Here is a 24,907-nt window from a genome sequence, read left to right as displayed (position 1 = left end):
GGAGTTTAATTAGGTAAATGCAAGGTGATGCATTTTGGGGAAGCAAATCTTAGCAGGACTTATACACTTAATGGTAAGGTCCCAGAGAGTGTTGCTGAACAAAGGGACCTTGGAGTGCAGGTTCATTGCTCCTTGAAAGTAGAGTCACAGGTAGATAGGATAGTGAAGAAGGTCTTTGGTATGCTTTCCTTTATTGATCAGACTATTGAGTACAGGAGTTGGGAGATCATTTTATGGCTGTACAGGACATTAGTTAGGCCAGTTTTGGAATATTGCATGCAATTCTAGTCTCCTTCCTATTGGAAGGATGTTGTGAAACTTGAAAGGGTTCAGAGAAGTATTACAAGGATGTTGCCAGAGTTGGAGGATTTTACCTATAGGGAGAGGTTGAATAGGCTGGGGTTGTTTTCTCTGGAGTGTCGGAGGCTGAGGGGCGACCTTATAGAGGTTTATAAAATCGTGAGGGGCATGGATAGTGTAAATAGACAAAGTCTTTTCCCTGGGGTTGGGGAGTCCAGAGCTAGAGGGCATAGGTTTAGAATGAGCGGAGAAAGATATGAGACCTAAGGGGCAACGTTTTCACGCAGAGGGTGGTACCTTTATGGAATGAGCTGCCAGAGGAAATGTTGGAGGCTAGTACAATTGCAACATTTAAATGGCATCTGGGTGGGTATATGATTAGGAAGGACTTGGAGGGATATGGGTCGGGTACTGGCAGTTGGGCCTAAATTGGGTTGAGATATCTGGTCTGCATGGACGATTTGGGCCAAAGAGTCTGTTTCTGTGATGTACATCTCTACGACTGTATAAGTCAATGGAGATAGCCTTTATTGAGATGGTACTGATACAATAAGTCAAGGAGAGCGTCTGATAGCAGTCCAAGGGCTTAGGCATGGTCAGTCAACTATTTCGGGGTATTAGAATCAAGATGCTCTCCACATAAGGAGTGAGGAGCTGAATAGAGCATTGAACATAGAACATCGAACAATACAGCATAGAACAGGCCCTTTGACCCTCGATGTTATGCCAACCTGTGAATTAATCTAAGCCCATCCCCCTACACTATCCCATCATCATCCATGTGCTTATCCAAGGATTGTTTAAATACCCCTATTGTGGCTGTGTTAACTACATTGTCAGCTAGGGCATTCCATGCCCTTACCAATCTGAGTGAAGAACCTGCCTCTAACATCTGTCTTAAATCTATCCCTCCTCAATTTGCAGCTCTGTCCCCTCGTGCAAGCCGATGTCATCATCCTAGGAAAAAGACTTTCACTGTCGACCCTGTGTAATTCTCTTATCATCTTCAATGTCTCTATTAAATCCTCTCTTAGCCTTCTTCTTTCCAATGAGAACAGACTCAAGTCCCTCAGCCTTTCCTCATAAGATCTTCCCTCCAGACCAGGCAACATCCTGGTAAATTTGCTCTGCACCCTTTCCAATGCTTCCACATCCTTCCTGTAATGGGGTGACCAGAACTGTACACAATATTCCAAGTGAGGCTGCTGTAGTATTTTGTACAGTTGCAGCATGACATCACGGCTCTGGAACTCAATCCCTCTACCAATAAAACCAAATACACCATGCGCCCTGTTAATAGCGCTATCAACCTGTGTGGCAACTTTCAGGGATCTATGTACATGGAAACCAAGATCCCGCTACACATCCACCCTACCAATAACTTTTCCATTGACCCAGTATTCTGCCTTCCTGTTATTCATCCCAAAGTGAATCACCTAACATTTATCTGCATTTGCCACCTCTCAGCCAATTCTGCAGTTTATCCAGGTCCCCCTGCAACCTGCAACATTCTTTCACACTGTCCACCACTCCACCGAGTTTAGTGTCAGGTAGCCCATCACCTTTCTTGACTCTTTCTGCTATAGTTATCACTTTTCCCCTCTTTATTTTTCTCACCTGTCACTCAGTACGCACATCTGCTGCTTAGTTTGTCACATCTATGATCTCCATCTCATCCCGACGAAGGGTATCCAATAAGATGCTTGCCCTGGACTTCTACATAATTGGACAGTAGCCTGTATGAGATGATCCTCCTGAACAGTTAATCATAGAATCCTTACACTGTGGAAACAGGCCCTTCGGCCCAGCAAGCCCACACCAACCTTCTGAAGGCTATCCCACCCAGACCCATTCCCCTATCTATATTTACTCCTGACTAATGCACCTAAACTACACATCCCTGAACATTATGGGCAATTTAGCATGGCCCATTCACCCAACCTGGACATCTTTGGATTGTAGGGGAAAAAAACCATAGTACCTGGAGGAAATCCACACAGACACGGGGAGAATGTGCAAACACCACGTAGTGTGTTGCCCGAGGCTGGAATCAAACCCGGGTCCCTGGTGCTGTGAGGCAGCAGTGCTAACCACTGAGCTACCATGCTGCCTGTGTGGTATAGAACATAAACTGTCCTCTGCTCTGTGTCTCTGAACAGCTGGTCAAGCTCAATTAACAGCTTGGAAAGATTAAAAAGATAAATGAGAAGTGTATAAAATGTACTTAGGGATCCGGGAGACAGCCAGCTTTGTAGATGGCACAAGCTGTGCTTGTTGGCTATCTGAGCCAATCAGTTGCATGGTGAACCAACATAAACACTTTAAGCTTTATGCAGTCTGCACTCATTTCTGCACCGTGGCCTTAGCATCGATTCAGGGCAACTTTGTTAAATGCGAAACTTGAATTCCAATTTGAAGGTTGAAAATGTCTGCACCCCTCTGAAAGTGGATATTTTAATCCAATCGAAATTTAATGTATCTTTCAGGATCTCAGGGCAGAAACTAGTTTCTACAGTGTTTACTGTAAAAGGGAAAGAGACTCAGTTCAGGGTGTGATGTCTTGTCCAATCCAAAGATTACTCAGGAATTTTCTCAAACATCTGAGCCATCCATATGAAATGGAAGTCCCTTGTAATTGCGAAAGCAGAGTCTGACAAGAAACTGAGCAGTGTAAAGCCCAGAGTCTAAGGTCCACTGCTATAAAGGGAGGAAGATGTTACTGTTGATATTTCTGTGGGACCTGAGGGAGCCGAGATGGGACTGTTTGAGGACTTACACGATGGTGGCTGCAATCAAGGCAGAAGGCTGGAAAGAATGAGCTGCCTGTGAAGGCTAACAGGTTCTGACTTACAACCTAAACATAACCAATAGAAAATATGAGAAATAATCAGACATCTGGATCTAGGAGCCTGCTCTGGTGGTGCTGCTCATCTTGACCACCATTCCATGTTCCTTCCTGTTTACAATAATCCTTGACACTGTTTCAAGAATCTGTCTCTCTTGATCTTGTACATGTTCAGCCTCAAGGACAGCATGGTAGCTTAGTGGTTAGTACTACTGCCTCATGGCACCAGGGACCTGGGTTCAATTCCTCCATTGGATAACTGTCTGTGTGAAGTTTGCACATTCTACCTGTCTCGATGTGGGTTTCCTGCGGGTGCTCTGGTTTCTTCCCACAGTCTAAAGGTGTGCAGGTCAGGTGGATTGGGTACAAGAAATGCAGGGTTAAAGTGATGGGATGTTGGTTCTGGGTAGGATGCTCCCTGTATGATTGGTATGGATCCAATGGGCTGAATGGCCTCCTTCCACACTGTTGGGATTCTATGTTTCTATTGCTCTCTGGGATTGAGAATTCTGAAAGTTCATGATTCTCTGAGAGAATAAATTCTTCCTCATCTCCATCTTCAAACAGTGAACCATGATTTTAAAACTATGCAACTTTCCCATCTGAGTTATATTACTATCTCACAATCACTCTAACTCTGCCACTGCACACACTTCTCACAAATGCTCATAGAGTGCACTCTCACTATTGCATACACGTGTCTGCTCAACAGCTCTCACCTGCTGCATTCTCCCAAATTACTAATCCTTCCTGCCCTCTGGACTTCCCTCTCACTCATTGACAGATCCTTCCTCTGCCCATGCATCAGTATTAACTCTCCTCCATTCACTCCCAACACACTCAACCACTATCTTTGTCACATTGCAATTGCTCTCCCTCACACCCAACTGAGGTTGCCATAGTAACCTGACTTAGCCACCTGTAACTCCTGCACTGCTTGCACTTGACCTGCAGGACTGATCACAGTTTGATCCCGGACTGTTTCGAACCATAGAACCTCTTATAGATCCAAGCTCCTAACTGAGTGTGGCCAAACCTCTGGACTTTCATATATGGCCAATTGTTCAAAGCACATATGTGTTTGCCAAATAAACTATGTCACGTGGTGGAACAAAGTGTTGCACAATGATTTGTGCCTATCCCTGATTTGACCAGTAGACTGATCCTTACTCTCACAAACTTCTTCTTCTGAACTGAAAAAAAAACCCACAATGCAACTCACAATGACTGGCATCTGTAACTGAGAGCTAACGGTTCTGTGCTAAGGAAGCAAAGTGAGGAAGAGAGGTTTCATATTGCTTTCCCAGTGCTCCCAGTTAGCACTGATTTACTGGTGCCGGCCTCTATGTGACTCAATTTGTTTTCTTAGCACACTTTCACTGACGTCAGCCCTAATCTGCAGACTGCCAGACTCTCAGAAATAAAGTGAATGACCGCTAATAAAGCAAGATATGAACCACGTAGTTGTATGAGATGTCTGTCTGTCCTGCCCACAAAGTGAACAGGCAGAAGTGTGCAAAGTTGTAGCTGAGCTTCAACGAGAATTTCTGAAGGATTTAAGTGGTGCGTTGGTCCAAAGGCGGACATGAGAGTATGGTGGGGCTGGTGGTTTGCTGATGTAGAGTTGTGTGGATGAAGGGTTGAGGAGGGAGGTGGATAGGCAGCATCCATGAATGTTGTTCTGAAGATGCAGTGGGCTGGGAGCGGCCCAGACATTTGGTGAGTTGCACCAATCACTTACCCCGCTCTGATTTACACACCAGGCGCCCACACCATTCAGTATCTCGGGAAGGTGGAGAAGTGGAAATGGTGTCAGAATAAAGTGAGTCAGGGCTTTAATGGAACACAAACACATAGAAATGATCAATGGTGAGATTCTGAAGACAACATTTTTCACCTTGAGGGGAAAATCAGAAAAGATTTTCTTGACATCAACAGTCTGATTACTTCATTATCATTGTATTTTCCTATTGTTCACCCCATCTTTCACATCACACTAAAAGAAGGAAAATCCATCTGATATCTGGAATTGCCAACTCTGTTTGGACATATTCCTGAAGATTTTATAATCCCCTCCCAGTTCAATCATTCTCTTGACAAACAACCTTCCACACAAGTCAGACACTAAACAAATAGAATTTTACTGTGGTCTTCAGGAGACTGACTTCCGGCTAAAATAGAGGGCCAGAGGTGACACCTGCAAGCCCAAGGACTGGCTCAACACTTTTACCATAGACATTATGCTAATTGGTAGCTAGAGAGCCCTCCTGTCCAATTAAAAATAGCAGGTGGGCTGCCCAGTCAGAAGGTTGGTGACTCAGAAAACTCAACAACCTGCAAAAGTCTGCCCTTTGAGTGAGTTTGATGACTGGGGACTGACAATACCTGCCTTTGTGTTTTATTATTTTTTAGCCATTCATGGGACTTGGACATCACTGGCTGGACCAATATTTATTGACCGCCCCCTAGTTACCTTATTGAGAAGGTGGTGGTGAGCTGCCTTCCTAAATCACTGAAGTCCACATGCTGTAGGCTGACCCACAATGCCTCTAGGGAGGGAGATTCGGGAACTTGACAGTGAAGGAACAGTGATATATTTCCAAGTCAGGATGATGAGTGATTTAAAGGTGATGGCATTCCATAAGTATCCATAAATAAAACATTTATATGGAAAACAAAAAAAAAAGTGTTTAATGAAAAGAAAAAGCATTTTTTTAAATGCCCCATAATTATTTTTCTTTTCATTTTCTCTCATGACACCAGTCAGGAGGTCAATACATAATTCTTAGAGACTCCAGAAAATCCTGTTGGTAACTCTAACTGTCCTTATCTCTATGTTCCCACAGAATGTCTGTCAATCCCCCTCAGAAATGTCTGTCAATCCCCCTCAGAAATGCTAACATCACCTTTCATTCTTCTAAATTCAAATGAGCTTGGCTCAAGCTCACCCAAACTTGGAAAGCTTGCCCAAGCCTTCACCATTAGACAAAACTTGTCACTACCTTCGGCCATGGAGATCATCACCTGTGCTTACTTGGTACCAATAGGCCAATCCCAAGCAATTCCCAGCCCAGTCCTATTTAATGATTTCTCTGCAATACTTTACAAAAAAAGCTTGAGGTTGAACTAGTAAGTGGTGCAAATGTTTGGTCTGATATGTGTTGTCGTGACCCAGTAAGGGAAAGGGTGCTTTCTGAGCTCCACTACCCACAGACTTATTGCAGCCATTAATGATTTAATTAAATTACTAAGTGTACCTGTTTACCTGTCTGATGGACTCAGGTTATTTGAGAACACTGACCAGATTTCTGTGCTGAAGAAGTTACTATTTATTGCCACAGAAAGCCACAGGAAAATATGAATGATCCAATGTATGGGTGGCACGGTGGCACAGTGGTTAGCACTGCTGCCTCCCAGTGCTAGAGACCTGGATTCAATTCCCGCCTCAGGCAACTGTCTTGTGGAGCTTGCACATTCTCTGGGTGTTCTAGTTTCCTCCCGCAGTCCAAAAATGTGCAGATTAGGTGAATTGGCCATGCTAAATTGCGTGTAGGGGGGTGGGTTGCTCTTCAGAGGGTCAGTGTGGACTTGTTGGGCTGAAGGGCCTGTTTCCACACTGTAAGTAATCTAATCTAGTTCAGGCTTTTTTAGCTGTCAGATTGTTTTTTTTTTTCAAATATACACTCCTCAGGAATCTGAACACATTTATATAAAAGTTGAAGGTAGCTGTGAACTGTAGGTATTCACACTACAGGCATTCACTGACTGCAAAGTGTATTAGCTAACAACAGGTAAAAGGCTATCATGGAACCTCCTCTGAGCTACAAATCTAATCCTTTGAAGGATGTTTAGTCTAGATGACAGAACCCTTCAGAGAATTACCAAGCCCACTTCAGAATTTAGATAACACCAAAAGACTTACATTAATCTATCCAGCAGACTATACGTAAATTAAATTCACAATTCAATTGACGTGAGGCAGATACAAATTATGAATGAAATGCTTGGACAATTTTCATACCAACTAATCTGCATACAAATGAATTACAAACATCAGTTGGAGGAGAAACAGAAGTCTTAATGGTCAGGGGGCAATATGAGTTGTCAACTGCCTCTGCCTCTGAAGTGCTTTCTGCAATGTGGGCTCAGACTTCAGGTGCTGACCACCCAGGGTAGCATTTCTGAGGACAGTGTTAGCATATGCACAGGGACTGGCTGCTGCAGAATGATGGTACCTTGATGCAAGGGAGAGGGAAACCACCCGAGAGTCCTCACTCAATGACTTAAACTATTTAAACCTGCAAGTTATTCAGGATTTAACCCAGAATTTTAGACTGAACAGTCAGTGTATGGATTCTCAATTTGCCAGAGTGAAGCAAGTAAGGTGAGTATGGAATGCTGTTCCTGTGCAGAAACAAACACATCCGACATAGTTAGACTCTTATTCACAGCTGGAAAGGAACAGTTGAAGTAAGGATGCAGATGTTAGTTGAAAGGCGAGCTATTATAGATATCCCTTAAACATCCCAAGATACTACCTAAGATCATTAATGTGTTGTCTCCTTTTCTTGGTGCATAAAACAATACAATTTATTTAATTATACGTTAATTTTGATTCTTAATCTCATTGCCTAATGATATGTAAAAATATGAACAAAACCTGGAGATTCTCATTTCACTATTACTTTCTTCAACCATCAGGAAAGCGCAATGTTGATACTACCTCGAAAGATGGAGCTTCCACACTGGGACTACTTTTATCGCAATGCTGCAGATTAATCCAATTTAAGATATTCTCACTTTTACTGGCTTTTTAAAAATTGTTTATGGGATGTAGATGCTACTAACTGGGCCAGCATTGATTGCCTGTCCCTAATTTCCCTTGTAGCTATCGAGACGATTTCAAACAGCAGTGAGACCCTATACTTTTCAGTTTGTCTGGAATTACCAGTTAACCAGACTGGGTAAAGGCAATAGATTTCCCTCCCCAAAGGATCCTAGTGAAGCAAATCACTTCTTATAACAATCAATAATTTTTAATATTGAATTCAGATTTCACCATATAATTCGAACCCAATATTATTTTGGGACTCTGGCCTACTCATCCATCACAATACCATTACGTTAACACCTTCTCCTTACACCACAATGTTAGCCATGTGGGCAGTAGCAATGGTGGAACCACGAAAGATAATGCTACACCTTTACATGAACCTTCTGATTTTCAAAGTAGGGATGTAGAGTTGGATTGGTCTGGGTGTAGATATGTCTTTAGGTTCAATGGGTGTGCTGTTGATGAGTGAACTGATTTTATTGTGAGGTTAGCTCTTAATATTTGTGGCGAAAACTCATCAGTCCATGAGGAAGTTCATTAAACTCTAAGCATTCTTAGTCATTCTCTGTAGCTTTCAATGCCCCCCACCTCCCCCCCCCCCCTCCCATCACCCCCAGTACATCCACAACATACACATCTTCTCAGACTGCTCCCCCTACACTCATTGATTGATTTGCTAGAAACATACCACATCTCTTTATTCATTTCATGGACAATTATGTGATAATATCCAGTGTAGTCCAAGCTTGACATTTTATTACTGCAGCAGATAGAGTGTTTAATGTGTAATGTTATGTTTTATATTCAGAAAAGCTTAATATTTCAGTTTGATTTGATGCCACTCAGTTTACAGAGGCTGTGACATATCCACATGGTTTATTATGTTCCATCTGAGTGTCAGTTTGGTGTAATAAATGATTAGTTGAGAATACTACGTGACTTACTTCTACCAAGAATATGGCAAAAAACATTTTCTGCCCGCCTGCATTGTCGTTTGTTGCAACTGAAATCAAAACAAAAATAAAATGTTTTTGATGAAATCCATTTTGATTTAAATTATTACAGTTCCACAAGCTCATCTGAAGAGATACAAATTGATTTCTCCCAGCCAGGAGAAAATTCAAATGCATTTTTAACACTGCTAGCATGAGAATGTGGCATGGTTACTGGGTGATGTCTCATAATTGTGAATTGAAAAGCTATTCCAGCTGTCAGAAATGATAAATCTGCCGTGTTGTTTTAAATCTAGTCCCATTGTGAAAGCTCCATCTATAGAAGTACCATTACAATCTCGCTGCCTTGGTGGTTAAAGCAAGTGACAGAGAATTTTCACCATGCATCATTAGGCAGTGAGTTTAAGAACCAGTGGTGATGTGTAATTAAATAAATTGTGCTATTTTACGCACCAAGAAAAGGAGAGAAACACAAATGGCAAAAATAGGGTAGCAACAAATATTCCTTATCCAACAAAGTTTCTTGTCACTCCTGAAAATGGCAGGTAACAATTGTGTACAACATGAAGGTTGCACTGGACTCATTAGGGTCCCGAGCTTTGGAGAACTGACATGTGGGATTCATGATTATTTGAACCAATACTTTATTTGAATGTTGTGCACTTTTCTGTTTGTTAGCCAGGTTTTTGTTATTAAATGCTGTGGTCATTGTTGAAGAGGTTGGTGACTAGCAACAAACATCTTGTGTCTTGTGGTTTGAACCTGTGCATACGAACGTCAAGAAATGTTTGCTGAGTGTTCTGCTCCAACAATATGTTGGTCAGCTGGGTCTCCTTTCATACACAATTGATTCCTAATGTCCTCTCACCGGGTTCTTTGAAGAGCACATCTCAGTCAGCAGGTTAGCTGTCTGTCCATTCATGTTTGTTAGTAGGATATGACTATGTGCAAAATGACTGCCATACTTGCTCCAACATCCTTTCCTGCGCTTCAACATATTTACTTGTCTGCGACATCCTCTCAGATGTTTTGATGTGGTATGGTGCCATATAAATCATCACTTTCAATAAATACCACTTTTTTTCAGCTTTGATGAAGAATCATTGCACTCAAAATGTTAACTCTGTTACTTTTCACTGATGCTGCTAGACCTGCTGAGTTTTGCCAGCAACTTCTATACTTGTTCCATTTTGTTCAGTGTTTTTGATGACTTATTCAGGAAGTTAAAGAGAGAAAGAGAAGCTAATATCCACTAAAGGATATTAACCGCTAAAGGTTACAATTCTTAGCCATTAAGTGATCTTTCTGCAATTGCAATTTGTAAAAGATTTGTAAACATTTGTTTTCACGTAACTGATGGAAAAATATTCAATGCGACAAAGAGTAGACAAGTTAACCAAGTGGGCAGAAACATAGTAGATGGAATATAATGCGGGGAAAGGTGAAGTTATGCACTTTGGCGGGAAGAATAGTGGAGCCTGAATATTATTTAAATAGAGAAAGGTTACAAAACGCTGCAAAACTGAGGGAATTTAAGATTCCTTATCCATGAAACACGAAAAGCTAGAATCCAAATTCAGTATGAATTAGGGAATTGTATTTCAAAGGAAATGGAGTATAAAAGTAGGGCGGTTTCATTAAACTATGTCAGACCACAGTTGGAATACTGTGAACAGTTTTGAGCTCGTTATCAAAGGAAAGATATACTGACATTGCAGGCAGTCCAAAGATACTAAGTGTAGAATGTGTCTTATGCGGAGAGTTTGTACTTGAAGGAAGAGAGGCAATTGAAATATACAAGATTCTTAGGGGATTTGACAAATACAAATTTTCTGTAAAAAGGTATTGTGACAGATAACCAGACGCTTGATCAGTTTTGTAGGTTTGAAGGAACATCTTTATAGAAGATGAAAAATTGAGAGGCAGAGAGCCGTAGGAGGGGAATTCCAGAACTTAGAGCTGAGGTAGCTAAAAGTGCATCCATCAATGGTGGAGAGATTAATATTTATGTTACTCAAAACTGGAGAAGAACAATGATTGCAAAAAGGTTATACAATTGAGAAAGGTTCCAGAATAGGGCAGGGTGACATCATGGAAGGAATGGAAAACAAGAATGGACACCTTATGTTTGAATTGGTGTCCAACGAAGATCCAATGTTGTTCAGTGAACTGAGTGTTCAGAGGTTAATGATCCCTTAGCTGCATGACATGCAGTAAGATCGAACAATTATGGGGATGTTCCAGTGCAATATACTGTTCCAAACATTCAGTTTCTAGACTGAGAGTTCAAAATCAGCAAAATATTCAAAAAGTATCCATGAATGCCACTAACTTTTGACATCCACCTCGGGTTATTGATAGTGCTTTCCTCTCTGAGTGAGACGTTTGTGGGTTCAAGTCCAACTGCAGGGACCGAAGCAGGTTGACACTCCAGTACAATGCTGAGGGAATACTGTTCTGTTAGAGATACTCACTTTTAGGTAGATGTTAAACTCTCATACAAGGAACCTCTCAGGTGAATATAAAAGACCCCATGACATTATTTTAAAAAAGAATAGGAAAGCTTTCTACAATTTCCTGGTCAAAATTTATCCTTCAACCAACATCAAGAAAACATGATCTCCCTGTTACGATGCTGCAATTTGTTGGTTCTTGGTCTGTGCACATCTGGCTGCTACTTCTCCTACAAGATAGTAATTGCACTTCAAAATTAACATAAAATATTTTGGTTCATGAAAGATGCGGTGTTGATGTGTTTACCATCCTTCCTGTTATACTCCTGGTAGCCAACTAGTGAAAGAAGAAACCAGAGCCAGACTTTTGTGGTATAACTTTATTTACAGACTGAAACATTACATGCATGTATCTCCTGACTTGATTCTATAAGTGTCTCAAGTAACCATTCAATCAATGCCCTCTACCATAACGTATGCACTTAACCTCAATTAGTATCTTCCTAGCTGACATATCCCAACCACTGAGTTCAGATATGAAGTTAATTTTCTTTTGATTATTTATTCTAGGCACAGTTCCTTTAAGAGACACTTGCCAAGGCAGATGCATGTATCGAGCGTTGACTTCAGCACAGACTCCTTGCCGCATAAAGAACAAGCTACAAGCATCGGCCGGATCAAACCGGAGCTCTACAAACAGAAATCTGTGGATTCAGAAGACCCAAAGAAAGAAGGTGGGAAAACCTGCGGGAAAATCAACTTCATGCTAAAATACGACTATGAGAACGAAATGCTGGTTGTTACAATCCTCAAGGCTTTTGACCTGCCTGCGAAAGATTTTTGTGGCAGCTCAGACCCCTATGTAAAAATCTACCTTCTCCCTGATCGGAAAAGGAAGCTCCAGACCAGAGTGCACAGAAAGACACTCAATCCTACTTTCGATGAGAGCTTCCAGTTCCCTGTGTCCTATGATGAACTCGCCAACAGGAAGCTACACTTAAGTGTATATGACTTTGACAGGTTTTCTAGACATGACATGATTGGGGAGGTGATTTTAGAGAACCTGTTTGAGATCTCAGACCTCTCCCGGGATACCTCCATCTGGAAGGATATTCAATACGCCACAACTGTGAGTATTTGAGTCTCTTTATCTCAATTTCTGCATCCATTTGCTCCGAATTGAATGAGTTGCTGATACACTTGTCACCCTATTAACAAGTCATGAACTATTGCAGGATCTGTGCATATGAATGAGACTAGTACTTGAGACAGTGTCTGCAGTTTTAGAGATGTGGCCATTTAGATGCAATATTGGGGTAAAATGTAACAGGAGATTGCAAACTGGCAGGCTACTTTATAATCTTGATTGCTTTCTCCCCCTAACCCGTTGAAAACATCCTACCATTTTGAACTGAATTTGAATCCAAGTCTTAGTGGTACAAAAGCATGATCTAATTCACTTTTTCACTCCATTATCAGAATCACTCTTACAAAAGCTAAGGACAAAGAGTCTCAACATGTTGAATCTACTTCTGCATTTTGCCAAAAGTTGCTGTTCATCCTCTTGTTAACATTTTATTCAATGATATGCAATTGAGGTTTCAAGAAAAAAATGGCCACTAAATGTTAGAGGAAGAACCTTAAAGTAATTTTGGTGATGCAAACTTGCTTCAACATTGTAACTGAATTAGCTTACACCCCATCTACTGAGTTATATTTTGTCTTACACATGTTAAAAAGGTCTAGTTGTAAACAGGACATTAAATTAGCTGAAAATATCAATTATTCCAAATGTGAGTCTCTCCAATATCACAAACTCATGTTTGATTGTTAACATACACTGTAACATACATGCAAATGTTGCTGCTGACATTGATTGGGAGGCATTGGTTCACATAACCCTCCAAGTCTGCTAACACATGTGCAGTCTCTCATACCATAGCTTTTACTATAGTTATAGGATGGTTTTCTTACTGTAATTTTCTCTTGGCATCTTAACATTTCACTTAGCGTTTTGATTAAAGAGACCAATTGCTCATACAAAGGCATAATATAGGAACAGAAGTAGACCATTTGTTCCCACAAGCCTGCTCCACTATTCAGTAAGCAGTTAGTAAACTTATGTTGAATTTGGCCTGAAAGTATCTGAAGCATTGTAAACTGCAAGGCAATGGACGCGTCAGTGAGATTAGGATGTTCAGCTGGCACAACCTTGATCAGCTGCATGTCCTCTTTCTTGTCAAGGAGCCCTGTTACAAATGTCAATACAGGCTTTCTAAAGGAGCTGTAATCCATTTAAAAGTTCTGCCATTTAAATATTTGAACAAGAATGTCGAGTCTTACAAAGAATGCTTTCCTTTCTATATTGTTGATAAAAGAGTTTCCATTACTGGATTATTGTTGCATTACTAGTTTTACAACCATCCATTATGACAGTTGGGTGCCTGTCACTTCCAATTTGATTGACCTTTCTTGTCAAGGAGCCCTGTTACAAATGTCAATACAGGCTTTCTAAAGGAGCTGTAATCCATTTAAAAGTTCTGCCATTTAAATATTTGAACAAGAATGTCGAGTCTTACAAAGAATGCTTTCCTTTCTATATTGTTGATAAAAGAGTTTCCATTACTGGATTATTGTTGCATTACTAGTTTTACAACCATCCATTATGACAGTTGGGTGCCTGTCACTTCCAATTTGATTGACAGCTCAAGTGGTTATCTTTGACATGGCAACTAAATTCCAATGATTGCTGGTAAATGGGATTGCACACTTGAATTAAATGTATGTTTTTTTACAGGGTTTTATGCAATTGTAAGAATAAAGTAGCGTTTTTATGGATGAGTGAACTATGCAATAGACAGTTAAAGCTTTATTTAAGAGAACCTTATTTTATCCCTGTATTTTATGGCTAGTCAACATTTCATGGCTATTGGGTAACATGACCTACTAGTTGTAAATGTGAAATGTAAGTGGTGGATGTGGGCATGGGGTGGCTTGAGTTAGTAATAAGTGGCATAAGGTTTAGCAAGGGCCGTGAAGTTTGGTAGTGGGGCATCTTCCTCACTACAGGAGAAAGTGAGGTCTGCAGATGCTGGAGATCAGAGCTGAAAATGTGTTGCTGGAAAAGCGCAGCAGGTCAGGCAGCATCCAGGGGACAGGAGAATCGACGTTTTGGGCATACGCCCATTCCTGAAGAAGGGCTTATGCCCGAAATGTCGATTCTCCTGTTCCCTGGATGCTGCCTGACCTGCTGCGCTTTTCCAGCAACACATTTTCAGCATCTTCCTCACTACCTGTAGTATTGCCTCCCAAACCTCTAATGTAGCCCACATAATTGCCCCCATTCTATCCCAGCATCTGAACTGAAAAGCCAGCAGTCATTTTTAAAAGTTGGAATCAAGGGTTTGCATCTGACTGATGAACAAAATCCCTGACTTCAATGCACTATTACCTGTCCTTTCTTTGTGCTCTGATAATGCCTTCTCTTGACACTGGCGTAAGGTTAAGTGATACAATTTACAATCCCTCCAATAGAATCTTTACAGAGCAAAATGCTCGGAGTTCCCGAGTAGGTAAACTTATGTCAAAATACAAATGGTTGAAATGACCAGATGATGGAAACTCAGAACTAGAAAAACAACTCTCTGCGAATAACATTTGGACTGTGGAGTAAGTAATAAAATAAACATTTGCATTGTACTGGGAGTGCGACAATTGGAACTTTTTTTCCACTTTTTACTTCATTTAACTCATTAATTCTGAATTGTATGAATAGTGACATTTCCCTGTTTCCAAAAAAAAAATGTTGGTAACCTCTAATTTTGTGTGGTTCAGTCTGAAATGTTGTCTGATAATGCTCCATCAAACATTCCATTTAACCACAAGTTGCATACTTCAGGTGATTAATGTTTGGTTATGGTTTTGTTACGATGGTGGTTGGAGTGGTGTGCTGTTTCCTTTTCTCATCCCACTCCTCCACTGATCACAACATTTCTTTATAATTTAATCAGGTTTGTGATATGGTCAACTAGATAGACCTCAGACTGTGACAGACTCCACATGAAGAACAAGTCAGCCAGGTTTCTTTCATCAATGACTAAACAAATGGCTGATTACTTTTTTAAAAAAACAAACAAACACAAATTATTTACAGATTAGATTGTAAAATACACTAGTTGGAGGAGAAACAAAAAAAATCTTCACAGGATGTTAAGATTAGATTACCTACAGTGTGGAAACAGACCCTTCAGCCCAACGAGTCCACACCAACCCTCCAAAGAGTAACCCACCCAGACCCATTTCCCTCTGAGTAATGCACCTAGCACTACAGACAATTTAGCATGGCCAATTCACCTGACCTGCACATCTTTGTGACTGTGGGAGGAAACCCACGCAGCCACGGGGAGAATGTATAAACTCCACACAGACAGTCACCCGAGGCTGGAATCAAACCTGGGACCCTAGTGCTGTGAGGCAGCAGTGCTAACCACTGAGCCACTGTGCCACCCCTTTAAACTACTTTGGTTAAGCCACAGTTAAATGCACTTTAAATGGTGAAAATAGCCCAAATGGTGTACGGATTCCAAGCTATCGTGCTGCCGCTGGCGGCTCTGGATCTCTTCCTGGAATGGTTCTAGAATGTTGGATTCCCTTTGTTGGTGAGATAGATTCCAACAGATCCTCTCTAGGAACCCTCCACAAGTGGTAAAGAAGAAAACTGGGGAATTTTTAACTCACACGTTATACTGAGAAGAGTCATAAAGGAAGAGGTAGGGAGTAATGAACTGCTAATCTTCACATTCCTTCTCTATCAATTCGCAAATATAATTGTCATATTATATTCACTTTCTGTACCATGTGACCTCTCTTTGACAGATCTCCAGAATGTATTAATCTCATTGAGCTTCCCTCCTCCTTGCAAATACAGCTTTTTACGCTGCTGTATCTGGTGCCTTTTTCTTAGTAAAGCAACGTTTGATTAAAAGTTCAAGCTATATGTATTTAGGCCCACATAATCTTTCAAAAAATACTTGAATATGTCTTTGCATAATAGTATTAAAATAGCAAATTTGACCAATTCCAACTGGTATTGGTTTCACAATTCAGAAATGGTTATAAATCAGGACCAGGCAATATCAAACTAGCTTGCAGATTGTCCAGTTACAGGGCTAGTACATCTCAACTGCATACAGGAGGAACACTGTCTATACATGTCTTTTTGAAAGAATTTAGAAATAACACCTTTTGAATGTTGACACTTTCGAGACAAGATGTCATTATAACAAAGAACAAAGGAATAGTGCAGGACCTGAATAGGTATTTTGCATCAGTCTTCACAGTGGGAGACATTAGTAGTATAACAGAATTTCAAGAGAGTCAGGGGAAAAGGTGAGTAGGAAGAAGTTGCTGGGGAAACTGATAAATCACCCAGACCAGATGGACTACCCTGGAGTTCTGAAGGAGATAGCTTAGGAGATTGTGGGGGCAATAGTCCTTTCAAGGATTGAAATGACCTTTCAAGAATTACTGGAGTCAGAGAAGGACCCAGAGGAATGGAAAATAACTAGTTTAACAATCCTGTTTAAGAAGGGAGTGAGGCAGAAGTCAGGAAATTATAGGCTGGTTTAGGTCATTGGTAAGGTTTCCGAGCCCATTTTAGTGGTGATATTGTGGAGTATTTGGAGGTGCGTGGTAAAGCAAGGTTAAGTTAGCACAGCTTCATCAACGGGGCATCTTGCCTGACAAATCTGTTAGAATTCTTTGAGAAGATAATGACCAAGTCAGACAAAAGAGAGCCAGTGCAAATGATATATTTGGATTTCCAGATGGCCATTGACAAGGTGCCTCACAGGAGACTACTAAATAAGAGAAGAGCCCACGGTATTGAGGACAAGATACTGGCATGGTAATGGATTTGAGACAAAAAAACTGCAGATGCTGGAATCCAAAATAGACAGACTGGAAGAACACAGCAAGCCAGACAGCATCAGAAGGTGGAGAAGTTGATGTTTTGGGTCTAATCTTCTTCAGTCCTGAAGAAGTGTTACACCTGAAACATCGACTTCTCCATCTCCTGGTAGATGAAGGATTGGCCGACTGGCAGAAGGCAGAGAATGGGGATAAAGGGCTCTTTTTCTGGATGACAACTGTCGACTAGTAGAGTTCTAAAGGTTTTTGTGGACCACAAATCTTCATTAATAAATTAACAATCTGGATAAAGGAAATGAGGGTATTGCTCTAAGTTTGCAGATGATACAAAGACAGGTGGAGGGACAGGTAGTGTTGAGGAAGTGGGGAGGGTGTAGAAGGGCTTGGACTGACTAGGAGAGTGGGCAAAGAAGTGCCAGATGGAATACAATGAGGGAAAGTTTGAGGTTATGCACTTTAGTAGGAAGAATAGAGGCATTGACTCTTTTCTATGGGGGGAAAGACTTCAGTAATGTGAAGCACAAAGGGACTAAGGAGTCCTAGTTCAGAATTCTCTTAACATTAGCATGCAGGTTCAGTTGGCAGTAAAGAAGACAAATGCAATATTAGCATTCATTTGGAGAGGGGTAGAATACAGGAACAGAGATATACTGCTGAGACTGCACATGACCACTTTTAGAATATTGTGAGCAGTTTTGGGCCCGGTTTCTAAGGAAGGATGTGTTGGCATTGGAGATGGTCCAGAGGAGGTTCACAAGATCGACCCTAAGAATGAAGAATTTGTCACATATGTCATATTTGGGTCTGTAGTCGATGGAGTTTAGAAGGATGAGGTGGGATCTGATTACAGAATACTGGATAGAGTGGATGTGGAGACAATGTTTCCACCGTAGAAAAGACGAAGGTCCAAGGGCAGAGCCTCCGAGTGAAGGGACGACCTTTAGAACTGAGATGAGGAGGAATTTCTTCAGTCAGTGGTTGGCAAATTTGTGGAACTCATTGCTGCAGAAGACTGTGAGGCTAAGTTTTGAACGTATTTAAGACAGAGATAGATAAGGTCTTGATTAGTAAGCAGATCAAGAGTTGGGGGACAAGACAGGAAGAGGGAATTGAGAAGCCTATTGAATGGTGGAGCAAACGCAATGGGCTGAATGGCCTAATTCTGCTGCTTTACCTTGTGGTCTTCGAATGAGCAGGCAACAGTCAGCAAAGTGAATCCCAACCTGCCTATGCCATGGATGAAACTGGGAAGAATGTCAGCAAACTGCAAATGCTCAAGTTAAGCCAGCAATAATATACAGAAGATTGGAGATTAGATGCCATATATGGCAAGTTGTTTATAGTCCAAGTGGCATATTGCCATCACAACAGAAGGCAAATATATCGACAGTTAAAACAAATGTGCAAATGGGAAACAGATTGTTCAAACCCCTCCCTACAATCCTGTAGCAGCATGGCTGTTAATACCAATGTATGGAAGAACAATCTATTACAGGCAGGAGGCACTTTGAAATTGGAGAGAGCATCTTACCTGAATGCACTGTGTTTGGAATGGTATGAATGAATTGGTATATGGATCTTGATACATGGGAATTAACAAAGCAGCAGGCATGTTTCAGCCAGACGAATGTAATAGCTCTTGTCTGTGCCTTACTTTCTTGTTAGAAGCAGCACTGAAGTGTGATGGTTATAGGAGAAGATCCTACTGCCCTTTCAGCATCATTGAGCTTAACTTATTGGCAATGCAGCAGTATGTAATATTGTAGATGCACAATCACATTACAAATCAATCTGTTGGCCAACTGAGGACAGATGTTCCATTGGAGGTTCTGTGCATAAATGTCTCAAAATCCTGAATGGTTCATTATTAGCAACTTGTGCAACCTGAATAATAGGGTAATTGTAGTATAAAGCAAATAAATGTGATAATGAGATTATGATGTTTATGTCTAACAGTGACACCCTCGGTCATGTGCAAGATGAAGTAGCCTGTACTAGAGAGAGCTGAGAGAACAGTATAGTATACAATAGTGGGAATACAACAGTTTGGAAAACCTACTGAAGGCAGTCAGGTGAAGCCATTTCAGGCCACAAACCTCCAAAAGACACAAGTATAACCATCTCTCCAATCTACAGAATGAAACCTCAAGCCACAAGCTTCGGGGTAACACATATCAGTAATGACGAAAGGTTCTCCAGTATGTAGACCAGCACTAAGTGATGGGTTATGGCTCAGTGAACAACACAGTTAACTCTGCATCAGAAGGTTGTATATCCAAGTCCTATCTTAGGGTTTGAACTCAAAGCTCAACATTGATATCGTAGTGCAATACTGAGCAAGTAGTACATTATGAATGTAGTCATTTTCAGATGAAATGTGAATGGAAGGCATGGACTCATGTAGGTACAAATGATTTGATGACATTATTTCAAAGAACGCATGGCTAGCCAATATTTATGCCTCAATTGATATCGCAGGAGCTGAGTATCTGGTTGTTATTACATTGATGTTTGTGGGAGCTTGCTGTCAGCAAATTGGGTGCCACATTTTTCGTGTTACATTAGTGACTACATTTCAGAAATACTTCAGCTGGGATTTTCTGAAGTCAGAAAATAGCATTTTCTCTCTGCTTCAGAACTCTGAAGTTCTGAAATAAAGCCATATCAGCCTTGAAACATTAACTCTGTTTCTTTCCCCATAAAAGCTGGCTAGATCTGCTGAGTTTCTCCAATATTCTCAATGTTTGTTTCAAATTTCCAGAATCTGTAGTATTTTGCTTTCATTCTCATGCCAGGAACCTCTTGGATGTGGAGCTGATATCTTGGGTTTCTTTGGAACTGATCCTCCAGTTTCAGGATGAGCGGAAGCAGAGAATGACCTTGCTTCTTCAGATTAGATAGAAATATTTCAGAACTGCCAGCATTGATTATACTACAGCAACCACAGTATTAAGAAATGTTCCTCATGCAGGAACAAATCATTGTTGTGTAAAAGCACAGTGGCCCCAGAAACATCCTGTCTGCATCAATGACTCTGAAGTTGGGAGTGATGATCACCAACGTTTTATCCTGGAACCTTCATGTTGACACGACAGTCAAGAAAGCACAACAATGCCTGCACTTTCTCAGGAGGCTCAGGAAATTCAGCATGTCTATCAAGACGTATACATTTCTATAGATTCTTCCTGGAAAGGTTTTGTAGAGGAATAAGGCGGTGTTATTTTCTGGGTCTGTAGATTGTGAAGGAGCAAAAATGGCCTTTAGGGGAGTGATATGTACTTCTTGTCAGATGTGGGAGTTTAAAGAGAGTTTAAGGGTTATGTGGATTATATCTGCCAGAAATGCTGTTGGATGCGAATCTTATCAGATCGAATGGATCGGTTGGAGAGACAGATAGAAGCAATGAGGAATTTGCAACAGCAACAGTATGTGATGGATGGCAGTTATAGGAATGGGGGAAAGTCTCAGATGCAGCCACATAGATGGGTTAACTCCAGGAAAGGTAGGAGAGGTAGGCACCTAGTGCAGGTGTGTTCTGTGGCTATACCCATTTCAAACAGGTATGCTGTTTTCGAAAATGTAGGGGGTGGTGGATTCTCAGCGGAACGTAGAATGGACAGCCAAGTTTCTGGTATTGAGACTGGCTCTAATGCAACGAGGGGTACATCGGATTCCAAGAGATCAATTGTGTTAGGGGTACAGACAGACGTTTCTGTGGCCAGCAGTAAAAAAGCAGAATGGTGTGTTGTTTCCCTGGTGCCAGGATCAAGGATGTCTCAGAGAGGGTGCAGAATGTTCTCACGGGGGAGAGGGGCCAGCAAGAGGTCATTGTCTACATTGGAGCCAACAACATTGGAAGGGAAAAGGTTGAGATTCTAAAGGAAGATTACAGAGAGTTAGGCAGGAATTTAAAAAGGAGGTCCTGGAGAGTAGTAATATCTGGATTACTCCCGGTGCTACGAGCTAATGAGGGTAGGAATAGGACGATAGAGCAGATGAATGCATGGCTGAAGAGCTGGTGTATGGGAGAAGGATTCACATTTTTGGATCATTGGAATCTCTTTTGGGGTAGAAGTGACCTGTACAAGAAGGACAGATTGCGCCTAAATTAGAAGGGGACTAATATATTGGCAGGGAAATTTGCTAGAGCTGCTCAGGAGAATTTAAGCTAGTAAGGTGGAGGGGGGTGGGACCCAGGGAGATAGTGAGGAAAGAGATCAATCTGAGACTGGTACAGTTGAGAACAGATGCGAGTCAAACAGTCAGGGCAGGCAGGGACAGGATCGGACTAATAAATCAAACTGCATTTATTTCAAAGCAAGGCGCCTAATGGGGAAGGCAGATGAACTCAGGGCATGGTTGGGAACATGGGACTGGGATATCATAGCAATTACAGAAACATGGCTCAGGGATGGGCAGGACTGGCAGCTTAATGTTCCAGGATACAAATGCTATAGAAAGGATAGAAAGGGAGGCAAGAGAGGAGGGGGAGTGGCATTTTTGATAAGGGATAGCATTACAGCTGTACTGAGGGAGGATATTCCTGGAAATACATCCAGGGAAGTTATTTGGGTGGAACTGAGAAATAAGAAAGGGATGATCACCTTATTGGGATTGTATTATAGACCAAGGAGCAGGAGAATCGGCGTTTCGGGCATGAGCCCTTCTTCAGGAATCCTGAAGAAGGGTTCATGCCCGAAACATCAATTCTCCTGCTCCTTGGATGCTGCCTGACCTGCTTCGCTTTTCCAGCAACACATTTTCAGCTCTGATCTCCAGCATCTGTAGTCCTCACTTTCTCCTTGTATTATAGACCCCCTAATAGTCAGAGGGAAATTGAGAAACAAACTTGTAAGGAGATCTCAGCTATCTGTAACAATAATAGGGTGGTTATGGTAGGAAATTTTAAACTTTCCAAACATAAACTGGCACTGCCATAGTGTTAAGGGTTTAGGTGGAGAGGAATTTGTTAAGTGTGCAAGAAAATATTCTGATTCAGTATGTGGATATACCTACAAGGGAACGTGCAAAACTTCACCTACTCTTGGGAAATAAGGCAGGGTAGGTGACTGAGGTGTCAGTGGGGGAGCATTTTGGGGCCAGCAACCATAATTCCATTAGATTTAAAATAGTGATGGAAAAGGATAGACCAGATCTAAAAGTTGAAGTTCTAAATTGGAGACAGGCTAATTTTGACTGTATTAGGCAAGAACTTTCAAAAGCTGATTGGGGGCAGATGTTCACAGGTAAAGGGATGGCTGGAAAATGGGAAGCCTTAAGAAATGAGATAACAAGAATCCAGAGAAAGTATATTCCTGTCAGGGTGAAAGGAAAGGCTGATAGGTATGGGGAATGCTGGATGACTAAAGAAATTGAGAGTTTGGTTAAGAAAAAGAAGGAAGCATATGCAAGATATCGACAGGATAGATCGAGTGAATCCTTAGAAGAGTATCGAGGCAGTAGGAGTATACTTAAGAGAGAAATCAGGAGGGCAAAACGGGGACATGAGATAGCGTCCACAAATAGAGTTAAGGAGAATCCAAAGGGTTTTTACAAATACATTAAGGACAAAAGGGTAACTAGGAAGAGTATAGGGCCCCTCAAAGATCAGCAAGGTGGCCTGTGTGTGGAGCCGCAGAAAATGGCGAGATACGAAATGAGTATTTTGCATCAGTATTTACTGTGGAAAAGGATATGGAAAATATAGACTGTAGGGAAATAGATGGTGACATTTTTTAAAATGTCCATATTACAGAGGAGAAAGTGCTGGATGTCTTCAAATGCATAACGGTTGATAAGTCCCCAGGACCTGACCAGGTGTATCCGAGAACTCTGTGGGAAGCAAAAGAAGTGATTGCCGGGCCTCTTGCTGAGATATTTGTATCATCGATGGTCACAGGTGATGTGCCAGAAGAATGGGGGTTGGCTAACGTGGTGCCACTGTTTAAGAAGGGCAGTGAGGACAAGCCAGGGAACTATAAACCAGTGAGCCTGATGTCGGTGGTGGGTAAGTTGTTGGAGGGAATCCTGAGGGACAGGGTGTACATGTATTTGGAAAGGCAAGGACTGATTAGGGATAGTCAACATGGCTTTGTGTGTGGGAAATCATGTCTCACAGACCTGATTGAGTTTTTTGAAGAAGTAACAAAGAGGATTGATGAGGGCAGAGCGGTAGATGTGATCTATATGGACTTCAGTAAGGCGTTCGACAAGGTTCCCCATGGGAGATTGATTATCCAGGTTAGATCTCACGGAATACAGGGAGAAGTAGCCATTTGGATACAGGACTGAGTTGAAGGTAGAAGACAGAGAGTGGTGGTGGAGGGTTGGTTTTCAGACTGGAGGCTTCTGACCAGTGGAGTGCCACAAGGAACGGTGCTGGGTCCTCTGCTTTTTGTCATTTTCATAAATGATTTGGATGTGAGCATAAGCGGTACAGTTAGTAAGTTTGCCGATGACACCAAAATTGGAGGTGTAGTGGACAGCAAAGAGGGTTACCTAAGATTACAACAGGATCTTGACCAGATGGGCCAATAGGCTGAGAAGTGGCAGATGGAGTTTAATTCAGATAAATGCGAGGTGCTTGCATTTTGGAAAAGCAAATCTTAGCAGGGCTTATACACTTAATGGTAAGGTCCTAGGGAGTGTTGCTGAACAAAGAGACCTTGGAGTGCAGTTTCATAACTCCTTGAAAGTAGAGTTGCAGATGGATAGGATAGTGAAGAAGGAGTTTGGTATGTTTTCTTTTATTGATCAGAATATTGAGTACAGGAGTTGTGAAGTCATGTTGCGGCTATACAGGACATTGGTTAGGCCATTGTTGGAATATTGTGTGCAATTCTGGTCTCCTTCCTATTGGAAAGATGTTGTAAAACTTTAAAGGGTTCAGAAAAGATTTACAAGGATGTTGCCAGGGTTGGAGGATTTGAGCAATAGGGAGAGGCTGAACAGGCTGGAGCTGTTTTCCCTGGACCGTCGGAGGCTGAGGGGTGACCTTATAGAGGTTTACAAAATTATGAGGGGCATGGATAGGGTAAATAGACAAAGTCTTTTCCATGGGGTCAGGGAGTCCAGAACTAGAGGCATAGATTTAGTGTGAGAGGGGAAAGATATAAAAGAGACCTAAGGGGCAACGTTCTCATACAAAGGGTGGTACGGGTATGGAATGAGCTGCCAGAGGATGTGGTGGAGGCTGGTACAATTGCAACATTTAAAAGGCATCTGGATGGTTATATGAATAGGAAGAGTTTGGCGGGGTATGAGCCGGGTACTGGCAGGTGGGATTAGATTGGGTTGGGATATCTGATCGACATGGACAGGTTGGACCGAAGGGTCTGTTTCCATGCTGTACGTCTCTGTGACTCTATCATTCTAAAGCATGCTATCTGGATGCATCACAACATGGTATGGCAACTGCTCTTCTCAAGACCAGAAGAAACTACAGAGAGTCATAAATACAGACCAGTCCATCATACAAACAGACCTCCCACCCAGTGAATTCATCAACATTTCTCACTGTCTCAGCAAAGCAAACAACATAATCAAAGATCCCTCCTGCCCCAGTTATACTCTCTTCCGCCCTTTTCAGTTGGGC

General features: G+C 41.6%; 1 protein-coding gene across 4 annotated transcripts in view; it reads left to right on the top strand.

Annotated features, from left to right (window-relative positions):
- Window positions 1-24,907, top strand: part of LOC122563291 (synaptotagmin-6-like) — a 299,429-nt gene that overhangs the window by 160,308 nt on the left and 114,214 nt on the right. For all 4 annotated transcript variants that reach the window (XM_087973676.1, XM_043716993.2, XM_087973677.1 and 1 more), the window contains exon 3: window positions 11,956-12,514. In XM_087973676.1, the coding sequence (XP_087829802.1) occupies window positions 11,956-12,514 (559 nt within the window). The remainder of the gene's footprint in view (window positions 1-11,955; window positions 12,515-24,907) is intronic.

The sequence above is a fragment of the Chiloscyllium plagiosum genome, unplaced genomic scaffold (genome assembly GCF_037043375.1).
Source record: "Chiloscyllium plagiosum isolate Xiang-an unplaced genomic scaffold, Cpla_swu_hap1 HiC_scaffold_26, whole genome shotgun sequence".
Taxonomy (NCBI): domain Eukaryota; kingdom Metazoa; phylum Chordata; class Chondrichthyes; order Orectolobiformes; family Hemiscylliidae; genus Chiloscyllium; species Chiloscyllium plagiosum.
The sequence above is the reverse complement of the archived record's forward strand: the minus strand, read 5'-3'. Positions and strand labels throughout refer to the sequence as shown.